General features: G+C 39.5%; 1 protein-coding gene, 1 long non-coding RNA gene and 1 pseudogene across 2 annotated transcripts in view; 1 reads left to right on the forward strand and 2 right to left on the reverse strand.

Annotated features, from left to right (window-relative positions):
• The window catches only part of LOC121267394, a 16,067-nt gene extending 11,128 nt beyond the window's left edge, over positions 1 to 4,939 (reverse strand). Inside the window, exons 1-2 of the mRNA XM_041171260.1 lie at positions 4,858 to 4,939; positions 4,709 to 4,742 (exon numbers count right to left, since the gene is read on the reverse strand). Coding sequence (XP_041027194.1) covers positions 4,709 to 4,742; positions 4,858 to 4,939 — 116 coding nt within the window. The remainder of the gene's footprint in view (positions 1 to 4,708; positions 4,743 to 4,857) is intronic.
• LOC121267395 lies at positions 4,350 to 14,905 on the forward strand. The gene is made up of 3 exons (XR_005940981.1): positions 4,350 to 4,553; positions 4,984 to 4,986; positions 14,895 to 14,905. It is a non-coding gene; the product is annotated as an uncharacterized LOC121267395 (long non-coding RNA).
• A 3,349-nt stretch (positions 14,906 to 18,254) lies between these two features.
• LOC121267184 lies at positions 18,255 to 20,230 on the reverse strand (annotated as a pseudogene).
• Between the last annotated feature and the right edge of the window lie 3,467 nt (positions 20,231 to 23,697).

The following is a 23,697-nucleotide window of genomic DNA, read 5'->3' on the forward strand; positions in this document are numbered from 1 at the left end:
AGACAAGGCTTTGCGCATGCATTCTCGCGTGAAGCTTGATTGTCCTCGTTTTGCAGGTGAGGATCCCACGGTTTGGCTTGACCGTGCTAAGCAATATTTTACTACTCAGGAAATTCAGGGCAAGAAGAAGGTGATGCTCGCTTCCTACCATCTGGAGGGTGAAGCCAACCAATGGTGGCAATGGTATACCTGTTCTCATGACGGGAAAACCATCTCATGGCAGAAATTTGAGAATGGCATTTTGCGCCGCTTTGGACCTACGGATTTCAAAGACTATGATGAGGCGCTTAGCAAAATTAAACAAAAGGGTACTTTTCGTGAATATCAACAAGAATTTAAACGACTGGCTAATAGGGTGACTGGATAGCCAAAGAAAGCATTGTTAGGCGCTTTTATGGGCGGTTTAAAGGAAGACATCGCAATTGGGTTCGTATGTTTCGGCCCAAGGGATTGAAGAGTGCTATCGATGTGGCCAAACGCAAGGATGAGAAACTACAGCGGATCCACAAATCGTCTGGCAGTGTTCCCTCCAACACTCGCCGTGTGGGCGTTTCGAGCCCCACCAATTCCACTACTCCGTTGCCCACTGCTAAGCCTTTACGTGTTAATGCAGTGAAACGTTTAACATTCGACGAGATGCGAATTTGATGCGAGAAAAATCTCTGTTTTAACTGTGACGAGAAATTTATTCCTGGACATTGCTGTCAAGCTCAGTCATGCTTCATCGAGGCTGATAACCCACTTTTCGTGGAAGAGATTCATGAGGAAGAACCATCGCCTACTGATACGCCACCAGAACCCCTTATTTCTCTCCATGCATTGTTAGGAAGTCTAGGCAATCGTACTATTCGGGTCCGTGCTATGGTTAACCGTCAGGAAATTCATGCATTGACCGATGGAGGATCTAGCCATAACTTTATTGATCAAGCAGTGGTTAATTGTCTAAACCTCGTCGTTACACCAATCACTCCATTTTACGTCCGAGTTGCTAGTGGGGAAAAACTCGCCTGTCAAGCCAAGTATGAGAAGGTACCTATTTGCATTCAAGGGTTTTCTTTTGAGACAACATTATTTGCCTTACCTATTCGGGGTTTGGATCTTGTTTTGGGCTATCAATGGTTGGAAGGCTTGGGATGTGTGGTTCATGATTATGCCCGTCGCTCTATGGAATTTACTATTGGCACTCGCAAATTTGTTATTCAGGCCGAACCAATGGGTCCTTCCTTGGTTGTAGACGTTAATTCTTTGTTGCAGGAATGGAAGCACGGGGCTGAACTATTTTGCTTGGCTGTGATTGAGAGTGATTCCGCACTCCAAGTGGATTCCCCTCCAAATTTAGCCCCCAAAATTCAAGCTATTTTATTAGAACACCAGCAGGTGTTAACGACTCCACATGACTTACCGCCCTCACGTATGTTTGACCATCGCATTTTGCTGAAGAATGAATCCGCATCTATTAACGCCTCATCGATATGCCCACTTTCAGAAAAATGAAATTGAACGCCAAGTGGAGGAGATGTTGTCTACAGGACTGATCTGCCCCAGTACTAGCCCCTTCTCGTCGCCAGTCTTGTTGGTTAAGAAAAAAGATGGTACTTGGCGCTCTTGTACTGATTATCGCGCGCGCCTTGAATGAGGCGACTATCAAGGACCGTTTTCCAATTCCTACTATCGAGGATATGCTTGATGAATTATTTGGCGCAACGTATTTTTCTAAATTGGATCTCAAGGTGGGCTACCATCAAATTCGGGTTCATCTGGATGATATCCATAAGACGGCATTTCGCACGCACCATGGACACTTTGAGTATTTGGTGATGTCCTTTGGGCTATGCAATGCGCCGTCAACATTTCAAGCTACCATGAATTCAATTTTTAAGGTGCATTTATGTCACTTTATTCTTGTATTTTTTGATGATATTTTGATTTTCAGTAAATCTTGGCCAAATCATCTATTGCATCTTCGGACTACTCTTGGGATATTGGTCGAGCATTCCTTTTACATCAAACCATCCAAGTGTATTTTTGGCCAACAGGAGGTGGAATACCTCGGCCACATTATTACTCCGGCAGGCGTGCGAGTGGATTCTCGTAAAATTGATGCGTTGCTTCGTTGGCCTCAACCAAAAAAATCACTACACTACGGGGGTTTCTCGGTCTCACAAGATACTACCGCAAATTCGCGCAAAATTATGGCCTCATTGCATGACCATTGACCCAGTTATTACGGAAAGCGCAATTCGCGTGGAGTGACGACGCTGAACGTGCTTTTGCTTCCTTGAAGTCCGCTATGACGACTACCCTTGTTTTGGCTCTTCCTAATTTCTCTGAAGACTTCATGATTAAAATGATGCTTCCGGTTTAGGCGTGGGTGCAGTGCTCTCCCAAAACGGTCGACCGATTGCTTTCCTTAGCAAAGCTATTGGCCTCGCAAAGAAGTCTTGGTCCACCTATGAGAAGGAGATGCTCGTGGTTTTGGAGGCCGTCAAATCTTGGTGACCATACCTTTTAGGAAGAAGATTCGAAATTTGCACCGACCAAAAAAGCCTTCGTTATCTCTTGGAACATCGCATCACCGCCCTAGAGCAACAAAAGTGGGTTGCTAAGCTTTTGGGCTTTGATTATGAGATCTTCTACAAACCTGGGAGGGAAAATGGAGTGGCCAATGCCCTTTCACGTAGTGGCTTAGACCATGAATTGGTTGCCATCTCTGGACCGATATGGGAGATATGGGATGAATTACGGGAAGCTACGAAAAAGGATGTTGTTTTGGGTCCTCTGGAACGTAAACTGCATGCAGACCCACTCTCTATTGCTGGGTACAGTTTGAAAAATGGGTGCATCATGCGAGAGGGTCGCGTCTTAGTTACTGAGGCTCCGACCATCAAAATGTCTTTTTTACGTGAATTTCATGATAGTGCCGTTGGTGGGCATTCAAGCGTTCTGCGCACTTACAAGCGGCTTTCCTTGCTCTTTCATTGGAGAGGCATGAAAAAAGATGTTAAACTCCACATCCAGTAGTGCTATTCTTGCCAACGGAACAAATATGACACACGCCAGCCAGGCGGTTTACTCAAGCCATTGCCAATTCCATCCGGGGTGTGGATTGATGTGTCCATGGATTTTATCAGTGGCCACCCTAAATTAGCCGGTAAGAATTCCATTTTCGTGGTCGTTGATCAGCTCACTAAATTTGCCCATTTTATTGCACTGGCCCATCCTTATACGGCTCGAGATGTTGCCAATGCATTCATCCAGATTGTGGTCAAACTCCATGGTCTTCCATTTTCCATTGTCAGCGGCCGTGACCGCATCTTCATGAGTCATTTTTAGCACGAGCTCTTCCATTTACAGGGCACAACGATGCGCACTCGCTCCGCCTATCATCCGGAAACTGACAGCCAAACCAAAGTTATAAACCGTTGCTTAGAGCAGTATCTTCGATGTTTTGTACATGCGACGCCGAAATGGTGGGAAGCTTTTCTCGCATGGGCCGAATTCTCATATAACACCTCTTTCCACAGTTCTATAAAGATGACCCCATTTGAAGCACTGTATGGCCGCCCACCTCCCATTCTGAATGCTTATGTACCAGGTTCCACTGCCATAGTCGAAGTTGACAGTGCTCTAATCGCTCGCGATGGCATTCTCCGTCAACTCAAGACTAATTTGGCTATGACTCGCAACCAGATGAAACAACAAGCTGATAAAGGCCGTCGAGATGAAGTATTTAACGTGGGGGATTGGGTCTATTTGAAATTGCAGCCTTACCGTCAACACTCTGTTCTTAAGCGTCCATACCAGAAGCTCGCAAGCAAGTTTTTTGGGCCTTATCAAGTTCTAGTGCATATCGACATCGTAGCTTATCGCCTCCAATTGCCTCCTGATGCTAAGATCCATACTGTCTTTCATGTATCCATCTTGAAGCGTCGTCTTGGGGACACCACCGTTGTACAACCCACTCTGCCTCCTTATGCTGAGGATGGGTTACCCTTGATACAACCTGAAGCAGTCTTGGGTTCGCGCTGGGTCCAGAGTGCTAGTGGGTGGGTGCAGGATGTATTGATTCGCTGGAATAGTTTACCAGCTGAAGATGTCACCTGGGAACCGCTCTCGACTGTTAAGGAGCAGTTTCCCACATTTAACCTTGAGGACAAGGTTACTCTCACAGGGGGGGCAAATGATACGATTTCACAAGAAGCAACGCTACGTAGGAGCATGAGGGCTACCAGACTGAATGTGCAGCTGACCGACTATGTAGCTTGAATTGGCAAGATGCATCTCCAATATTTTATTTCCATGTTGGTGGATATTTTATTTCCTTGTTAGATGTTTCTTTTCCTTACGCTAGATCATTTTATTTCCTTGTTGGTATTCTTTCTCTATTCAACCATTATTTCATTTGATGTAAATGGTTTATAACAAACCGTGGAACTTGTTGAAAGTTTTTATGCAAATTGTTATCAATAAAACCTTGGTCTTCTCAATACTGTGAATTGAGAGAAGGTCCCTCTACACCGTGAGCAGAGGATCTTGGCGCTTGTACCTATCAAGTTTCTTCGAAATTTAGGAGCTACTATCTATCACGTGCATAAGCCCTTAATACATACAGAAAAATAAAACTTTACTACAATTGGTAATGGGATGTAGAAAACAAACATCGAGAGGGAGTACTGAACCTGGGTGAAAATCAGAGAGGAGAGACGACTGACGAGACTTCCCTGAAGCTACCTTCTCATACCCTAAGATCCAAAGAAGATTAAATCTAGTTTATTCTTTATTTACACAGAAAAGCCATAGTGAAGAACAATAATGCTCATTGTTAGAAGCCTTAAGGAAGGTTTGTGCAGGATTTACGTGAATCAACGACCATCCGATAGGAAAAATCAGTGTCATCTGTCCCAGAAGGTCTCCCAGATGCTAATTTTCTCTGCTGCATCGTCTACTTCGATTTTCTGTCTAGGTTTCGGACTTTCAGTACAGTTGGTTCCGGTTTGAAACCTTTGAAATGAGTGGGGCCAGAGTATAATTTTTTGTAAGTTTTTTGTAAGATGGAACTCATGGAAGCAAAGAATTGGTTTTATAAAACCAAATCGTTGGATAGTTGTAAACGAAACTTTGACGCTATGCCTCGTTTGTTTTTAGAAAACATATCATATCATCTTATCTCATCTAATTATTATAATTTTTTATCTTTTAATACAAAATAGAATAAATAATTTAACTTTTTCAAACAATACTTTATATTCTAATAATATTTAATTCAACTTTTTAACTTTAATCTCAACCATCTCATCTGCAAAAACAAACGAGCCAAATTCTCAGAATTTTACGGTTTACAGTGGCCTCTGGCTCTAAGATCCGTTAAGTTGAGTTGAGTTCTTTATAAATAATAGTGAATTGAGATGGTAGAGTGAATTTTGTGAAGCTCATTTAAGATGAGTTTATATGTATTTAGATGTATATATGGGAGGTTGAAAAATATTATAGGTCCCGCGTGTAAAAAGATATTGAGTTGAAAAAAAATTGTGGGTCCTAAGTGTAAATATGTTTTGAATTGAAATGAATTTAGTGATTTGAGAATTGATTTTTTAAATGTTAAACTTAGTTTCAAATTAGATTGAACTGATTATTAAATCTCAATTTCATCTCAGTTCAATCTATGTTCCAAACGGGTGCCTTAATAGATTATTAAATTCCGTAAGATAAACTTTAGGCCGAAACAAAAATTCATTGAATCAAACAATTAACATATACAACAACTGCATGTATAATACCATCGACCATCTAATAAGGGAGGGTTAGATGAGTAAAAAATTTAAGACATACATAGCTCTGTAAAAAATTTACATTTATTTTGGAGAATAGAAGAATAAATTTGACTTTTGACATATACCCTATTCCTCAGATAATATTCAACTAGCAATGTGTGTAACACCCCGTATTTTAGTGTATTTTTTAATTAAAAGATTATTTGTTATTAATTTAAAATTTATTCTCTTGTTTTAAAATTATTGGATTTTTAGTTGTGTTATTTTTATGATTTTTAATTTACAAAAATTATTTTTGAAGTGCTTTCTCTAAATTTATTTATTTTTATGCGTTTAAATTTCTTCTCAAATTAAATTAACTTGTTGTGGGGTTTAATTATTTGTTTTCATTTTTAATCACTGCGTTTGAATTATTTTATTTTACTTGCTGTGTTAAAATCGTTTCCGTTGGATCGTTTTTGTGACCCAAGATATGAGGATTGGACCTCATTTCTTTCCCTACATTTTCTCTTTCCTCTTTTCTTTTTCTTCTTTTTTTTTCTTCTCCTTCTTTTTCTTTTCTTTTTCTCCTCTCCTCACCCGCGCGCCGCACGACTGTCCCCCTTTCTCTCTCCGTCCGTTTCTTCTTCCTCCCAGCCCCGCCGCCTCGCACTGTCGTGCGCGACACCGCCCGGCCCACTGTCCTTCCCAGCCACTAGCGACCACCCCCTTGTATCACCAAGCCGCGGCACTCCTTGCGCCGCTGCGCCACCGTCTTCTCACCACATCATCATCGACCTTCTAGCAACCCAATGGACCCAACCTCACCTCCGATCTGTCACCGGTGAAGCCCCACCATCAACATTTCCGTTTTGGGTATTTTTGCACTTCAACCGCCTATTGCGCCGCCACCCACGACCAACCACCACCACCACTAGCTTCACCGACATCCCTAAGCCCTACCCTATCAATCTCGGGTCTTCGTTTACACCCGTTCAAAAGTGGGTTTTTGAGACCCACGGCCACAGTGCTTTTGGCACTGTTTTGTTGCTGCGTTGCCACTTCTAGCACCTCCGTGATCTCTCAAAAATTATATTATAGCATTGTAAGTATTTTTCCCAAAGAACTTTTGAGATTTAAATGTATTTATGCTCTAATTCATATTTACTGTTAATTTATTGGTGGTGCCGGACTGAGTCTGAGGAGTAAGGGGATCGGTTAGATTGGATGATGGAGTTGTTTGTGTGAGATTGGTTTATGCTATGAAATTTGTTAGCTGTTTCGGGTTTAAATATTGGTGTTTTGAGTTTGACGTTCGTCATAGTGAATATTGATGATTTTTAGGAAGTGATGATATATTTTTGGATTATTGGTTTGATGTTTTGGAAATGTTTAGAAGGGTTTGTTGGGGCCTTTTAACATCTAGAAGTGTTGAGATATTTTTTCCTGTTGTGGAGTTGTGAACGGAGAGAGAGTAGTGTGTAGTGTCGTCCTGATTAAATTGTTAGTAATTGTTTGGGACTGCGAACTGTAGGAATAAGTGTGAGTTATTGGAATTTGAGTTGACATTGGTTTTGATGCTTGTATTTGACAATATTGAGATTGGTATAGAATACTGTGGGTCGAAGTGTGGGCTGTCCGGATTATTATTTGGCTGATTGAGTTTGATTAAACTTACTGAATTATGGTCTATAAATTGGGTATTAAGTTGTCTAAGACCAATTTTGTGTTGTTGGACTTTAATATTTAGTTTATATTATTTTTATGAATAGGTGACGAGACGGATAGAGACCGTATTCAAGTCATAGATAATGCGCTGCAGGAGTCAGGTAAGCGGGGTTCCTATGCTAGGCCTTACACGAATTATTTGAGACTGAGGTTGATTTTCTGAAAACTTTGCATATTTTTGTGGTGAAATGAGAACTTGGGAAAAAACAAAAACCAACCTCAGTCGTTTATTTGCATACTCATGAAATCTGTACGAAAAAGAGAAAAATATGTTCTGACATGCATTATGTAGACATGAGCTAAATTCTGTCATGTGATTTCTGAAATCTGAAAAATGAGCGATATTGAGAATATGAAAAGTTGTGCATTTATTTGAAAAGATATTCTGGCTTTTGTGTTCAGTGTGTGTAAACTATCTGATTCTGTTTTGATATTTTGATATAACATCTGAAAACCTTTGGCATGGTGTACTGGTTTTCGTATCTAACTCTGTCTCTGCTTTGCTCTGCTCTGCTCTGTTATGCTCTGCTCTGTTTGGGTTGGTACCAACTTCTCTGTCTCTGAGTGCACCCACTTTGGAAACAAAGTGGTTTTATTGTGGTCTTTCCTGTGTGCACACTCGGGGCTCCGAGAAGAATAAAGGAAAGATTTCACCTCTGTCTCTGCCTGGTTTGGCCACCGGGGTTAGCACAACCCTACCACGGGGGTGAAACATGGTCTCTGCTCTGTTTGATGCTCTGTTTTGATCTGATGATGATACTCAGTTTATGTTATGCCAAAGCACTATGAGTTTTACTTGTCTTAAAACCATCGCTCTGTTACTTTTGAAAATATGTTCTGTTCTGCATGATAACTTTGGAAAATATTTTGTTCTGCATGCTCTACTTTGTAAATGCTCATGTTTACACGCTAGCATATGATTTCTGCTTACTGAGTTGTTGATAACTCACTCCCTATCTTCATAATATTTTTCAGATGATGTGCAGAGTCCAACTGAGGATCTGGATTAGATTAGTGATCATGATTAAGCTGAGAAAGGATGTTAGAAGAAGGAATTCTAATGTCTTATGTCTTTTAGATTTAATTATATCTTGGGCTTGGGTTTAGTAAGACTTTTGAAGTTATTAGTTTGGTTTGTTATGACTACCGGGAGATTTTGGACTCCTTAGCTTATTTTGCTGCAGTAATAACTTTGTAGAGTTTCAATGTGGTTATTTAGAGTACTTGAGATTGAGTTTTGCTAATAAAGTTTTGGAGTTTTATTTTAGTTGTGTTGGAAAACATGTTCTTAAGTGACAGGTAGTAATTCTCCAGGCCAACTGGGTTTGGGGCGTTACAATGTGTGCAACCTAGACGGTTGAAAAATATAACCTGGTGTGTGCCAGAAGGCAACAAAACTTTGTGCGCACAATCTGTCAAAGAGATGAAGTGCAGTAAAACTTCACAACTTGCGAACTCTAGAAGAATCAATGATTTTGGCCGAGTATAGCCACAAAATCTGTCAAACAAGGACCTAATTACTCGACAAAGACCCCCAACTCCTATATCAAAGTTCCACTGAATTTGCCTTAGCAATAAAAAAAATACTGTATTTTGATCTGTGTTCGGGGTTAACTCAGAGAAAACAGATAAAATGGAAAACAAGATAGGACAAGAAGAACCAATAATCGAGGCAAAATCCCACCTCTACAATGAATCAACCACGCACTTCTGATGACTTTCCCTTCCAAATTCTTCCTTTTATACTTCTGTACATTTCCAAACAAAATGCCCCGTGTTACATTTACACTCATTATGCTAACATTCGAATTACACCAAAGAATTGGAGTGATGGTGTTCTTATTGTGTGTCAGCGTATGAATCGTATGCATTCATCAGTCATCAATGATTCCTCTCCTTTCTCTATCTTGTTCCCTTCCTCTCCATCTTTTTCTCTCTCTCAAAAAATCTTTGGATGTGTTTGCTATGTTCATAACCTTGGCCCAAGCTTTGATAAGCTTGATCCACGTGCTACCAAATGTTTCTTTGTTGGTTATTCCCAGACTCAAAAAGGCTATCGCTTCTATAGTCCTGTTCTTAGACGTTATTTCACAAGTACTGATGTCACCTTCTTTGAATCCATACCCTATTTCTCAAACAAATCTTCAGTTGTTGAGTGTGATTATCTACCATTACTTACCCTTACCATTACTCATATAAGACAGTGTACGAGTTACGCGGATTTCTTTTAAAATAATAGGTAAATCTAGACTCATATAAAAAAATAATTTTTTAAATTTTAATGATGGACCATACCTTTTTTAAAAAAATTAATACTTGAATCTTCTACACCCTACAACTATATTTACCATTACTTGTGTTAAAATGTGTCTCGTTAGATTTTAGTGGAACTCTCTTTATACATCTGTATTTTTCCTACTCTAAGCCCTGGAATTCAAGTATGTAAAAACTCTACAAAATTTAAATTGGCTATGAGGTAAGTGTCGTTCAATAAACGAATCAATTATAACAAGAATTGGATCCAAAACCTTATCCTGATAAAACAATTCTAACATGCAAGGTAATCTCTTTTTTTTTTTTTTTTTGAAAATGAATCCTCTGTATTCATTCATTGAACTATAACCTCATTACAAGATTTCTCCTTACAGATGATACTCCTAATACAATTAGGAATCTCTTCAATCCAAACTATTTCAGGAGGTAAAAATAAAGCTTCTTAAGCTAAAACATGAACTGCCTCATTTGCTTCCCTATAAACAAAATTAACACTTCAGTTCTCTATAACTTTTAACAACTTTTTTGCATCTTCGACTACCCCCCATAGGAGGAAAAATCCTTTTCTCCTTTATTGACAGCATTCACTATGACTTGAGTATCACCTTCGAATAAAACTCTAATGAAATTGAGCTCTCTACACACTTCCATGGCTTTCCAAAGTGCAAGACTTTCAGCTGTTGCAGAATCTGTCAAGAAATTCTTTTGTTCTCTTGCAGCAACCAAAATCTCCCCTTCCTCATCTCTAATAACCACCCCAAGCCCCACCTTTCTATCTTTTTTGGACACTGCTACATCCCAATTTGCTTTAGAAAATGACTCTCTTGGTCTACTTCACTGAACAACCCCCCTTTCTGATCTTGGAAATGGGATATGTCTTGCATTCTGTTGAACTAGTTGGAACACTCTTAACTCATCTCTAGCTGTTTTTATCACTTAGCTTGGACTTTTAAAAACTTCATCAAAGATGAACTCATTTCTTCTTAGCCAAATGTTCCTCATAACCATGGCTATCTCCTCTAAAACATCTCTGCTTACCTTCTCCACCAATATGTCCCATAATTCTAATAAATCAGTTCATTTAAACTCCACTTCTATATAACATTGGTTGATTCTGACCAAACATCTGTTGCTGCTGGACAGAACCAAATTGCATGCATCACTGATTCATCATCATTCTTGCAAATTGGGCATTTTGAACTTTATGTTATTTTCCTCAAAGACAAGTTATTTCTAATTGCTAATAACTCCTTTGTAGCTCTCCACATAAAAAGTTTGACCTTCCCTGGAATATTTAATCCCCATATTTCCTTCCAACAAGTATCCCCTTCTCTGCCCTTTGAACTTTCACCCTTCATTGCTTCTTTCCTGTTTATTTCCATCTGGTATGCACTGCTGACAGAAAATTGTCCCTTCTTGGTACCTCCCCATATCATTTTATCTTCTGAAGTTAGCTTGCTAATTGGGATACTACAGATCTGCTCCACTTCTTCTTGGTTGAATATCCTTTCTATCAACTGCACATCCCATTTTCCTTCAGAGATCAACTCACTGACTTTTGATTCTTCATCTAGTATCGAGCAAGGAGATTGCACACAGTAAGATGAGGGTGTTTGAAGCCATTTCTGCCCCTATATCCTTATGCTACTCCCATTCCCAACTCTCCACCTTAAACCTTCTTTTAACAACTTCAAAGCTCCCCCCATACACTCCTCTATATAAATGAGGGTCTATATCCCAACTTAGCTTCAAGCAAAGAGACTGAATTGAAGAATTTTTCCTTGGAAATCTTGGCTGCCATACTCCCTAGATTCTGTAAGAACCTCCATCCTTGTTTGGCCAACAAAGCCACATTGAAGCTCTTAAGGTCTCTGAATCCCAAACCTCCCCTCCGTTTTGATTTTCCAAGTTTTTCCCAACTGCACCAATGAATTCTGCTACTGTTAGACTGGTTGCCCCACCAGAAATTTGCCATTAGTGAGTTTAATTCCTTGCACAGATGCTTTGGGAGTTTAAACACACTCATAGTATATGTTGGGATTGCTTGTAATACTGTCTTGATCAAAACCTCCTTACCTGTTGAAGACAGAAATGAGTTTTTCCAATTACTAATCTTCTTCCACACCCTTTCCTGTATACATCTAAATGTATTGTACTTGGATTTCCCCACTACAGGGGGCAAACCCAAATATTTTTATAGCTGCCTTTCATAACCGAGCCTCCTAACTCCAAGATCTTCCTTTTTTCTTCAACCCTTGAGTTAGAACTGAAAAAAACTATTGTTTTCTCCTTATTCAAAAACAGCCTAGATGCTTTTTCATATTTCAGTAATAATTCTTGGATTTTTACCCACTCACCTGCTAAACCTCTTCCAAACAAAATGCAGTCATCTGTAAAAAAGTAAATGGTTTACACGAGTTCCACTTCTTGCTACAGTTACTCCTTTTGTGTTACCCTTCATTTCTGACCGATTTAGCACTGCACTGAGCCCTTCAGCACACAAAATAAAAACGTATGGAGACAATGGGTCACCCTGTCTCAAGCCTCTCATAGGATAGAACCTTGACCCAGGGCTTCCATTGATTAAAACAGAATTGCTCACAGTTGAAACACATTTCATAATGAGTTCAATCCATTTTTTGCAAAACCCAACTTCCCCATGACAGCCTCTAGATAACACCATTCAATCCTATCATAAGCTTTAGACATATCTAATTTGATAGCCATATTTTCTACTTTGCCTTTTTTCCTTGCTTTCATAGAATGAAACACCTCATATGCCACCATTATATTATCAATAATCAATCTTCCAGGAAAAAAGACACTTTGGTTGGGTGAAATTACTGCATTCATAAATTTTTTCAACCTAATTGCATAGACTTTTGACATGATCTTATAAGCAACATTACAAAGGCTTATTGGCCTATAGTCATTGGCCGTTTTAGGATCTTTAACCTTAGGAATGAGTGCAATAAAAGTATAATTCATAGAGGGAATTAGAGCATTACCATTGAGCCATGACAGGACTGCTTTGCACACTTCGTCACCTACTACATGCCAGTGCTTTTGATAGAAACATGGTCCAAATCCATCTGGACCAGGTGATTTCAATGGAGCCATTTGCTTAAGAGCTTCCTTGACCTCTCCTGTAGTAAAAGTTTTAGTCAAGCAATTGTTCATATCTTTTGTCACATAAGGTTCCACCTCCCTTAAGCAATCTTCAATATCCTCAACACTCGGGTCTGAGGAGGTGAAAAGATTCAGAAAATAATTGTTGAAAACCATTTCAACCTTCTCAGGTGAAAAATCTGCTTAATCATATTCTTTTTCCTTCTGTGGTTTGCACAACTATGGAAGAACTTAGTATTTCGATCCCTTTGATTGTACCAATCCATCTTTGCCCTTTGCCTCCACTTCAAGTCCTCCATCTCAAGATAGGTCCCTATCTCCTCTTGAATTTTCTTTATCTCCACCATATTGTGACACCCTTCATCTTCTTGTAATTTTTTAAGCATTTTTGTTTTTTCCTTTAGAGCTCTCCCCTTATCTTGAACAATCTGCCTACTCCATCTTTGAAAAGCTCTTCTACTATCTTCCAGTAGCATTTGCAATGCCATGCCTGTGTCCCTCCATGTTGTTCTCACTTGCCAAGCTCTTTTTATAACTTCCTCACAATCTTCCTCCAAAGACCATCTAGCCTCATATCTGAACAGCCTCTTCCTCTTCCATACATTGGTATTTTTCTGGTTCATACATAATAAGATGGGTCTATGGTCTGAGCACCTAGCTACAAGAACCTCCACCCACCCTTCCTTAAACATCATTTTCCACCTTAGATTAGCTATTGTTCTATCAAGCCTCTCCTTAGTAAAGGTCTCATCCCCATGCCTATTGCTCCAGGTAAATTTATCGCCCCTCCAGCCCAAGTCAAGTAGACCTCCCCTCTCCAATGCTTCTCTAAAACTGCCCATTTGTTTCTCTTGTCTTGGTTTACCCTTTTTTTCATCATGTGTCAGAACTTCAATGAAATCTCCCACCACGCACCAACCAACCTCATCTATTGGTCTCAAAGATACCAACAACTGCCAAGCTTCTGCCCTCAGTCTGGTTTCAGGCTGTCCATAGAAGCCTGTCAACAACCATCTCTCATTCCCTTCTTCATTTGTAATCCAAGCATTTTCTTCATTTGTAATCCAAGCATTAATGTGTCTATTGGAATAGTTTTGAATTTCCACTTTCGTGGACTGATCCCAAAGTAACATTAATCCTCCTTTCCTTCCCTCAGGTTCCACCACAAAGTAGCCCTCACTCCTCACTCTTCTTTTAATTCTATCACATTTCCCACTCCTCAACTTCGTCTCCATGAGGAATATCACATTTGGCCTCTATTCCTTTACCATTTGGCAAAGGTCTTGAACTGACCGAGGGTTGCCAAGCCCTCGGCAATTCCAACTAAGAGTTTTCATAATGATTGGTGGGGCTATCCACCAGCCTCCACCAATGTTTGTGATTCTTCATGCACCTCACAACAGGTACTTTTTAACCTCTTCCTCCCCCTATCCTCCTCCTTCCCTTCACCAACAGGGCTAAATAGTCTCTTAGAAAGGCTTGACACACTATGGGAAATAGTTATGCCACCTTGTTTTCTTGCTCTTCTCTTCCAGGTTCCTTTAGAGTTTCCCTCCCCCCTCATCAAAACTTCCTCTCTCAGTAAATTCCTCTTTTCCTTCCCTTCTTCACTTAAAAGTTCTTGACTCTCTTTTATATTTTCCTTCGCTCCCTTATTTGCTGGTGGAGAAACCAACAAACTACCCTCCCTTTCAATTTCCCTTGCCTCTTGACTTACCTCCCTTCCTACCTTGATTCCTGACTGTAACTCTACCTCTCCCTGAACTTCATTCTGCTCTTGCAGTCCCTCCTTCACCTTCATTATTACAGCTGGTTCACCTCTCTCATTGTTAACTCCATTTCTAATCGGACTTCTTCTACTCTCTCCTTGTTTTGGGTACTTTGCTCTCACCCCAGCCTTCATCCAAGCACCAAACTGAACCTCCTCCTCACCATTCCCCTTGCAACTTGCTTCCTCGTGGATAATGCACCCACATTTGAAGCAGAAATGTGGAAGTTTCTCGCATTTAATAGGTATCAAGAGAACCTGCCTTTTTATAGTAATGGTTCTTCCCCTAGGTAATCTCAAAGGTTCGTTTTGTGCCATTAATTAGTGAACAAGGAAAATTATGAAGGAAATTTTGATTGGTGGTCACCCTATAGCCTATCTTGTGCAAATTAAGTACCTTTTTATCATTTTTTTTAATCTATCACGACAAACAAGCTAGTGGACTAATCAATCAAAGACATGAGGAGTTAGTTTTTTTAAAATAATTTTAATTAAATGTCGTTTTAAAAGTTAAAAAACATCTTATTATAAGAAAAATGATTGGTCCAAGTGTTTTCTGTTAACCATGGCATTTCTTCTTTTTCATGCTGGTGGTGGTTCTGTTTTTAATTTCCACACCAATAAAAACACAGCCACGTACACAATGAAGTGATACATTTTTTTTTCTTTTACAATAATAAAATAATACATATATACATATATACATATATATATATATATGGAAAGTGGAATAAGAATATGAGTACTACTGCATTGAACAAAACTTAGATCAGATCCATCCTCAATACAACAAACTTTAATTTTGAAGACCCGAAAACATTTCTTCTTCTTGCTCAAATATTTTGGCTGCATCTTCCATTGCTAATTTTTCGGTGGTCACCCTATGGCCTATCGTGTCCACATGAACAATAAAGAAATTAATCTCAGCAATGAATAGGGAGGTATTAGCACAACAATCTCATGTATAAAGTTCTTAAAACACTTGATTGAATAAATGATTTAAACACATGAGTTGAATAATAAATGAGAAGCTTGTTCTCGATCCTAAATTTTATGGGTAACGCTAGATACAGTATTTGAATAGAGTTCTGCATACTCCATTTAAAAAAAGTGTAGTCATACCATGGAAGAGGCATAAAGGATCAGAGTTGCAGAAGTTGCATGTAAGACCCAGTGATGTGAGGCCCAGTCCCGTGAACACGGCCTAGCCTTTATTGGAGAACTAGATTCGATGCCGTTTGGTGAGAATCTCTTTTTCATCAGTTTCCTTTCTGATTTCTCCTCTTGTTGGTTACTTCTTCCCTTGTTTTTCTCTCCCTGTATCCCTTTCTCTTCACACGTTGTTTCAGTTTCGACTTCTTGCCTCTCTACACTCTTAATTCCTTGCAGATTAGTGTGTCTCTATCTCTCGCGTCCCTCTATTGTTCAGTATTTGTTGGCGCTGCAGTTTTGGGTAAAACAAATCTCAGACTTGGATTGCCGAGAGCTTCTCCAGTTGGTAAATCTCCTATTTTCTCTTTTCCTCTCTAAGATTTCACATCTCTCTTCCTCTTACACGAAATGGCTATTGAATATAATTTTTTTTGAAGTGCAGTCCGTGGTTTTGGTGGATTTTCCCGTGCGTCTTCGTGTTTGTTGTAGTGCCGTGATTACGTTGTTCTACTCGGTTTCTCATAACCGTTGAGCCTCCAATTGTAAGTTATTCACTTAGTTGGGTAATTTTTCTCTCTTGAAGAAATAAAATTCTGACTTTCTCACTAAATCACAGGTAATTATTTTCATTTCTACATAGTGTTGCGTCGCTACTTTCTTTAACCGATCACCACACGACGCTAGGTATAAGATATTGTTGTAAACTTTCTTAGTCAGCTGTTTACGTGTGTAAGAAGAATAGAATTTGATTTGTTGGATTTGTGCTTTAGAAATAAATAGTAGTGAGTCTTGTTGGGTGCCAATTAACATTTAGAAGTGTTGGATTTTCTTTATGTGGAGTTGTAAACGGAGAAAAACATTTGATGTGTAGTGCTGTTTTGGTTGAGTTGTTGGTGTTTGCTTGGAATTATGGGCTGTTGAATTGGGTTTGATTTATTGATTATATGAGTGGACGTTGGTTTTGGTGGGTGTATAGGTCAATATTGAAGTTGGTATATTGTATTTTGGGTTGAAATGTGGGCTGTCCAGATTTTGTATGGCTGTTTGAGTTGAGTTAAATTCACTGAAATATGGTTTAGAATTTGGGCCTTAACTTTTTTTAGATCGAAATTGTGTTGTTGGTCTTTAATACTAAGTTGATATATATTATTTTTATGAATAGGTGACGAGACTGACAGAGGTCATTTTCAAGGCATAGATAATACGCTGCAGGAGTCAAGTAAGTGGGATTCCTATACTAGGTTTTACATGAATTATTGAGACTGAGGTTGACTTTCTAAAAACTTTGCATATTTTGTGATGAAATGAGAACTTGGGAAAAACCAACCTCGGTCTCTTATTTGCACTACTCATGAAATCTGTACGAAAAAGGGAAAATATTTTCTAACATGCATTGTGTAGACATGAGCTAAATTTTGTCATGTTGTCTCTGAAATTTGAGAAAGAGCGATATTGAGAATCTGAAAAATTGTGCATTGATTTAGAAAAATACTCCGACTTTTGTTTTCAGTATGTGAAAATGATATGATTATATTTTGGTACTTTGTTTTATTTTGATATGGCATCTGAAAACCTTTGGCATGGTGTACTGATTTTGTATCTGACTCTGTCTCTGCTCTGCTCTGTTTAGGTTGGTACCAACTTCTCTGTCTCTGAGTGCACCTACTTTGGAAACAAAGTGGTTTTATTGTGGTCTTTCCTGTGTGCACACTCGGGACTCCGAGAAGAATAAGGGAAATATTTCACCTCTGTCTCTGCCCGGTTTGGCCACCGGGGATAGCACAACCCTACCACGGGGGTGAAACATGATCTCTTCTTTGCAAGATGCTCTGTTTGGATGTGATGATGATGCTCAGGTTATGTTATGCCAAAGTACTCTGGGTTTTACTTGTCTTAAAACCATCGCTCTGTTACTTTTGAAAACATGTTTTGTTCTGCATGATAACTCTAGAAAATATTTTGTTCTACATACTGTACTTTGTAAATGCTCATATTTGCACGCTAGCATATGTCATTTGCTTACTAAGTTGTTGATAACTCACCCCCTTATCTTCATAATATTTTTAGATGATGTGGAGAGTCCAACTAAGGACCTGGATTAGGAATTGTGAGCATGATTAAGCTGAGGAGAGGATGTTAAGAGAAGGAATTCTGATGTATTTTAGATTTGATGTATTTTAGATTTAATTATGTTTTTGGTTTAGTAGGACTTATGAAATTATCAGTTTGGTATGTTATGAATACCGGGAGATTGTGGACCCTCTTGGTTTATTATTATTGCAGTAATGACTTTGCGAAGTTTGTAAGGTGTTTATTTAGAAGATATGAGATTGATTTTGCTTATAAAGTTTTTGGAGATTTTTTTTTAGATGTGTTGAGAGACATGTTTATAAGTGATAGGTAGTAATTCTCCAACCTACCCGGGTATGGGGCGTTACAATGCACATATTGTATGCCAACTAATAGTCGCGCTTGCAAAGGCCGCATAAGAGGTCCTTCAGCATGTGGGGAAGAAGCAGTTGATCGTTTTATGCGATGAAGCGCCTGCTTATGCTGCCTTTTGAGGCGTACAAAAGAAATATTGACAGCACGCTGTGAGACTACATCTGTGGATGAATCACCAGATTTGTCTTGTTCCGAAGACATGAGTAAAAGCATTGCTTCATTACAGAGGAGTTCCTCGTATGATATTATTGGAATCTTCTTGAGAAGAGCATATCATTGACTGGCCAATTCCCCCATTGGAAACCAATCTGCAGTTGCAAAGTTTACTGCCTCTCCACAATTAAAACCTGAAATTTAACAGAAAAGTGATTAAGGTGACCACTACTGGCAAGCAAGTACAGAGAGAGAGAGAGAGAGAGAGAGAGAGAGGTTTACCATGGCTAAATCCTGCATGATATGCTCTAGGAAAGGTAATGAAAAACTCCCCTGGCACCTGCACAGCCTTGTAGACAGGTACATGATGTTGTAGCAAAAAACTTGGAAGAAACATTGTGGTCTTTTCGGAAAGCAGTTCAAAAGCACCATCCTGATCTCCACTCGACGATATGATATCTGAGGAGTAAACATGATCATGGACTACCCTTTCAAACTGCGGAGCTGCATGACCAGGAACTCCATACCAAGTTTTGGGTGCACCAGAGTGATGATAGTTAATGCTGAGAAGGAAAGTTTTGGTTACGACATATTTAATACATGAACACAGTTTTGAAAACAGTTGAAGTATGGTTTTTTACCTGTACAGATAGTGATCTTCCACGTGCCATGCAAACATACCAAATTGCATTCCAATGAAAAGCATTGGATCCATTATTCCCTGGATTCATGTCCATATATTAAAATAAAAGCTCTAATAACATATATTGAAAAAAAGTCAGCATACAGGAATAACTCTTCCAACCAAACGCAAAACGGACTTGCGAAGCCTTGACAGATTCTGCAATCAAAGAATCAAATTATAATATGAATCATAAAATAGATGACAGAATACAACAGAGAAAGCAGTATTCAAAGGATAACATTTTAAGTCTCAAAATCAGTCATCACATTGATCAAAGTTTTGGTAAAGAAATTAGGCATTTTGTTTCAAATGTGGAGTATAAAACCTTCAAAGTTCCATTTGCTCTTCCCAAGCTGATCCCTAGGATCACATGAAAAGGCAATGCCATCAACATTGACTCCATATTCAACGGTTTCTTTCTTTCCATGAACCAATCGATGCGAGAACTCTTTTGCCATCTTTTCGAACTCACGGTAGGTATATTGCCTGGAAATGAAAAAAGAAAACCATATTGCTCATACAAAATGAATAGTACTACCATCAAATATCTCACTATATGCTTAATTTACTGTCAGTACTATCATGTGGAAGTCACCTTCCTCTTCTATAAAATGAGATCTTATCATTCACATCCCATTTAGCAACCCGGAAAGGTTGCACTACAGTTTCGAACTTAAAGTTCCTAAGTTCTTTCATCAGTACCACACTGGCTGGAACAGAAGCATCTATTGGGAGAATAATCTTGCAGATTCCTGAAATATTGTAATGCAAGGAATTGATTCAGCGATATTTAAAAAATTTCCATTGAAAAACTAAAACGATTAGTAAAGGTAGACAAACTAAAAGAGCTTTAACTTCCAACAAGAAAATGTGAGCACAGAAAATTAAAATTTAATACAAAAATTGATGGGCTTAAACAGTAAACAAAAAAATTGTATCTTTTCATTATCTCATACCATATTTAGAGGCTTCAGGAGCAATATTTTGAAGATAAGTTAAGAGGAACCTCGGACTCCATCTTCGATGGATCAATTCTAAAATGTCATTTATCCATTCTAATTCTGCGAAGTGAGACTCATCAATAGCAACATTCGCTGCACGTGATGTAAAAGCTTTTGCAGCCTTCAATGGACTTTGTTTTTTCATGTTAGTAGAATTCGTCCCTCCCCCTGAGAAGAAGAAGATGACCAATGCAAATTATAAAGCATTCCCACCAAATTAGGCACGAATCTTCATAATTTCAAAACTTTACCCGGCAGAAACACTTCCAGACACGAATTCGAGAAAATTAGGCAGTCAAAAGAAACACAGAGAAACAAAGAAGCTCTGCAGAAACGAAACCTAGTAAAAACCACAAATCTTGAAACCTATACTTATAACTTCTATTTGGTCCCCAACAAAACAGAGAACAAATGAGGGGAAAAAAGGAAGAAGAAAAGTTGCATCGTTTCGTTTTCGTCTTCTTATTTCAGTAGTTCTTCATTGAATTTTTAGAAACCAAACAGGGGTAGAGTAAAAGAAAAGGGTAGACAAAGAAAAAAGTACACCGGAGAAACAAAGGATATACAGGCGAGAGAAAGAAGAGATCTTTCTGGGAAAGTTGCATGAGTAAGATCAACAGAAAAAACCAGACAGACAATCTCTGAAAGATTTCAAAGAACATCTCTCAAAAGATTTGTAGAACTCTCAAAGGGCTGCAGTTGGCTCTGTATAGGCAACCGTTGGTAGTTAAAAAGAAGTATCCGTCGAATTTGTACTCATTTCAGTTATCTACGACGGTGTGAACGAGTTCCTGCGTTAAAAGATTCTCTTCTGGTTCATTTGAATTTTTTGGGACACGTGGAATCATCTTAAAAGATTTTACGAAAGTTTACATGCAGAAGCGAAACAGCTTACACTTTGGCCCCATAGCCGTTGCCCTTCATGCTTAATATCATGAATTAAATTTATTCTTTTAATTCTTCTTTATATCACGTGTTAGTCACATGTATTTTATTTCTCTATGTACTAATATAAATATTTGCTTTGGTCACTGTACACGAATGGTTTTAATTCAATTAAGGTATTTTTTCTCCAGAAGCTTCTCTCGATCTTTGATGTGCTAGGGCTTCATCTTTTTGCTATGCTAGGGTTTTGCCCCTTTGTATTATCTTAGGATTTGCATTTTACATGGTATTAGACGTCCTTTTTTTTATTGTTTCCATGGCGCCGTCTCAAAAATCCGTCTACGAGAACTATCATGCTTGGTCCCGTTCGATGTCCATGGCTCTCTCAGTGAAGAACAAGCTTGGATTCGTTGATAGATCTATTCCAAAACCTTCGAATCCGATGGATTCTCTCATTTCTCCATGGCTCTAATGTAACAATATGATGATATCTTGGATTTTATACTCTATTTCTCTTGAAATTTCTTCTAGTATCTTATATATTACAACTGCTTGTGAGATTTGGTCAAATCTTAAGGAACAAATTTCTCAAAAAATGAACCTCGTATTTTTCATGTAACACCAGGACCCAGCCTAGCCCAGTTTCTGTATATTTTTTTTAAGGGACTTATAGGTATGAAAAGACTAGTTGAGTTTTCGAGTATTTTATATATATATATATATATATATATATAAATATATATAGATTACGGGTCCATTTTAATTTAAAAAATCCAACCTATGATTTATTTATTTATTTTATATATACTTGTATAGCCTGATCATGTACGTAGAGACCCTCGAGAACGGCGTTTTGTGGTATGTTTTCTTCTTCCCTCCACAAGTCTTTACCCGACGGTTTCCTTCAGTTTCTGCATTCCGTATTTTGCTCCACCTCCTCCACACCTTTCCAGTTGAGTTGCTTCCTTATCTTCTTTCAGCTTTTCATTTTAAACTCCCTCTCAACCGAACAATACCTCAAGCTTCTAGATTTTCTCTTCCCCAACGTTGCTATTGCGTTTTGCGTGAGCGGCAGAATCCATCACCGTTGACCACCACCACATCGGAATTTCCCTTATCTCCACATAAAACCAACGCCACAACTCGGTCACTAGTCACCCACGTGCACAACCCAAGCCACCATCGTATGCTAAGAGGCCTCTGCTTTCCTTGCAAAAAACAGAGCATGTTTTCCTTCTAACAGTTCCTTCATGCAAGCCGCTCAGCCACTTGTCGTCCGTGTGCCGTAGCCTAGCCGTGAACCCGCATGTGGAGCCATCGCAGATCACAAGTAAGACTCCATGGTCGGACTGCTCTCCCCCCCCCCCCCCCCCCCCCCCCCCCCCCACACACACACGTAGTATGGTCCGTAACTCCCTTCCATAACCGTAACGAGCCATCGCAATTCCTTCTCCACGGCAGATCCCCAAGCCACGCACCATCCCACGGTCTTGCACCACCCATTGTTGTTTTTTTAAAAAACCTAAAAGGCCCTGTTTCATGCACCCAAAAACAGAGCAGTGCCGGAACTGTTTATCCACTCAAGCCACCGTACCCATCATGGCAAACCACCATGACCCCACCTTAGAGCCACCATGAAGTAAGCCTGCAAGGGTCGTAGTTCAGCCCAGTGCCTCAAGTGACTGAAACCGTGAAGTTCGCTCTCGATAACCTCCCTCTCTCTTAGTAACCTCTCTTTCATTTCTCTCCTCTCTCATTCACTTTCTATCTCTCTCAGTGCCCTGCCACCACACCCAGCTGCGCCGCTATTGTAAGGCCCAGTGGGTTGTGAAGCCGGTCCGTGCTTGAGGGCCTAGCCCTTTCAGTTTCAGTGGGCGAACGACGTCGTTTGGAGGGGTAAGCTTTTCTTTTTCCCTCCCCCGATTTCTTTTCCTTCTCTTTCGGCATTGCAGTTACTCTGTTTTCCGCAACTCTTTTCGTCCCACGTTTCTCTCCTTTCCCTTTCAGTTTCAACTTCATTTCTTGTTGTTGGCATTAGTTTGAGTTTCCGAATCCCATGCCCTAGACCTCCTCACGTGGATTTCTATTGCTGCGTTGCTTCTGGTTTCCCGAGTGTTGCCGTCTGCTACACTCTGTTTTCTCTCCATTTTTGCATTTCGGTTTCCGTCTGCAACACATGGGCATCAATTCGCATCCCCTCCATTTTCAACTGGTAAGGGTTTCTTTTTCATCCAAGTTTCGGTTTCTCCTTCTGTAACCGTGCAATTTCTGTTTCTTAGTTTTGGGTTTGGTTTATCTTCATTTTGATGCAGTATCTGTTTTGGCTGTGAGATTGAGTAGCTTTTTTGTGAGTTTTTTTCTGGTTGTTGCGTGGTGAGTATTTCGGGTTGGTGTTTTGTCCTAGGTTTGGATTATTTGAAGTTTCATTATAGTGGAATTGTTGGACTGGTGGTTGAGAAAATATTTGGAAAGAAGAGTGCTTTGTGTAGTGTAAACTGGATAAGTTGGCAAAATCTGCGTACTTCGCTCGAGCGGACTGTCGAGCGCTACTCGAGCGAACCTCTCTGACTTGCATTCGCTCGAGCGTAGTGTCGAGCGAGACGCGAGCGAACCTCTCTGACTTGCATTCGCTCGAGCGGAGTGTCGAGCGAGACTCGAGCGAACCTCTCTGACTTGCCTTCGCTCGAGCGGTATGTCGAGCGAACTTGGCTCGAGCCAACTGTCGAG

Source organism: Juglans microcarpa x Juglans regia, chromosome 5S, assembly GCF_004785595.1.
Source record: "Juglans microcarpa x Juglans regia isolate MS1-56 chromosome 5S, Jm3101_v1.0, whole genome shotgun sequence".
NCBI classification, from domain to species: domain Eukaryota; kingdom Viridiplantae; phylum Streptophyta; class Magnoliopsida; order Fagales; family Juglandaceae; genus Juglans; species Juglans microcarpa x Juglans regia.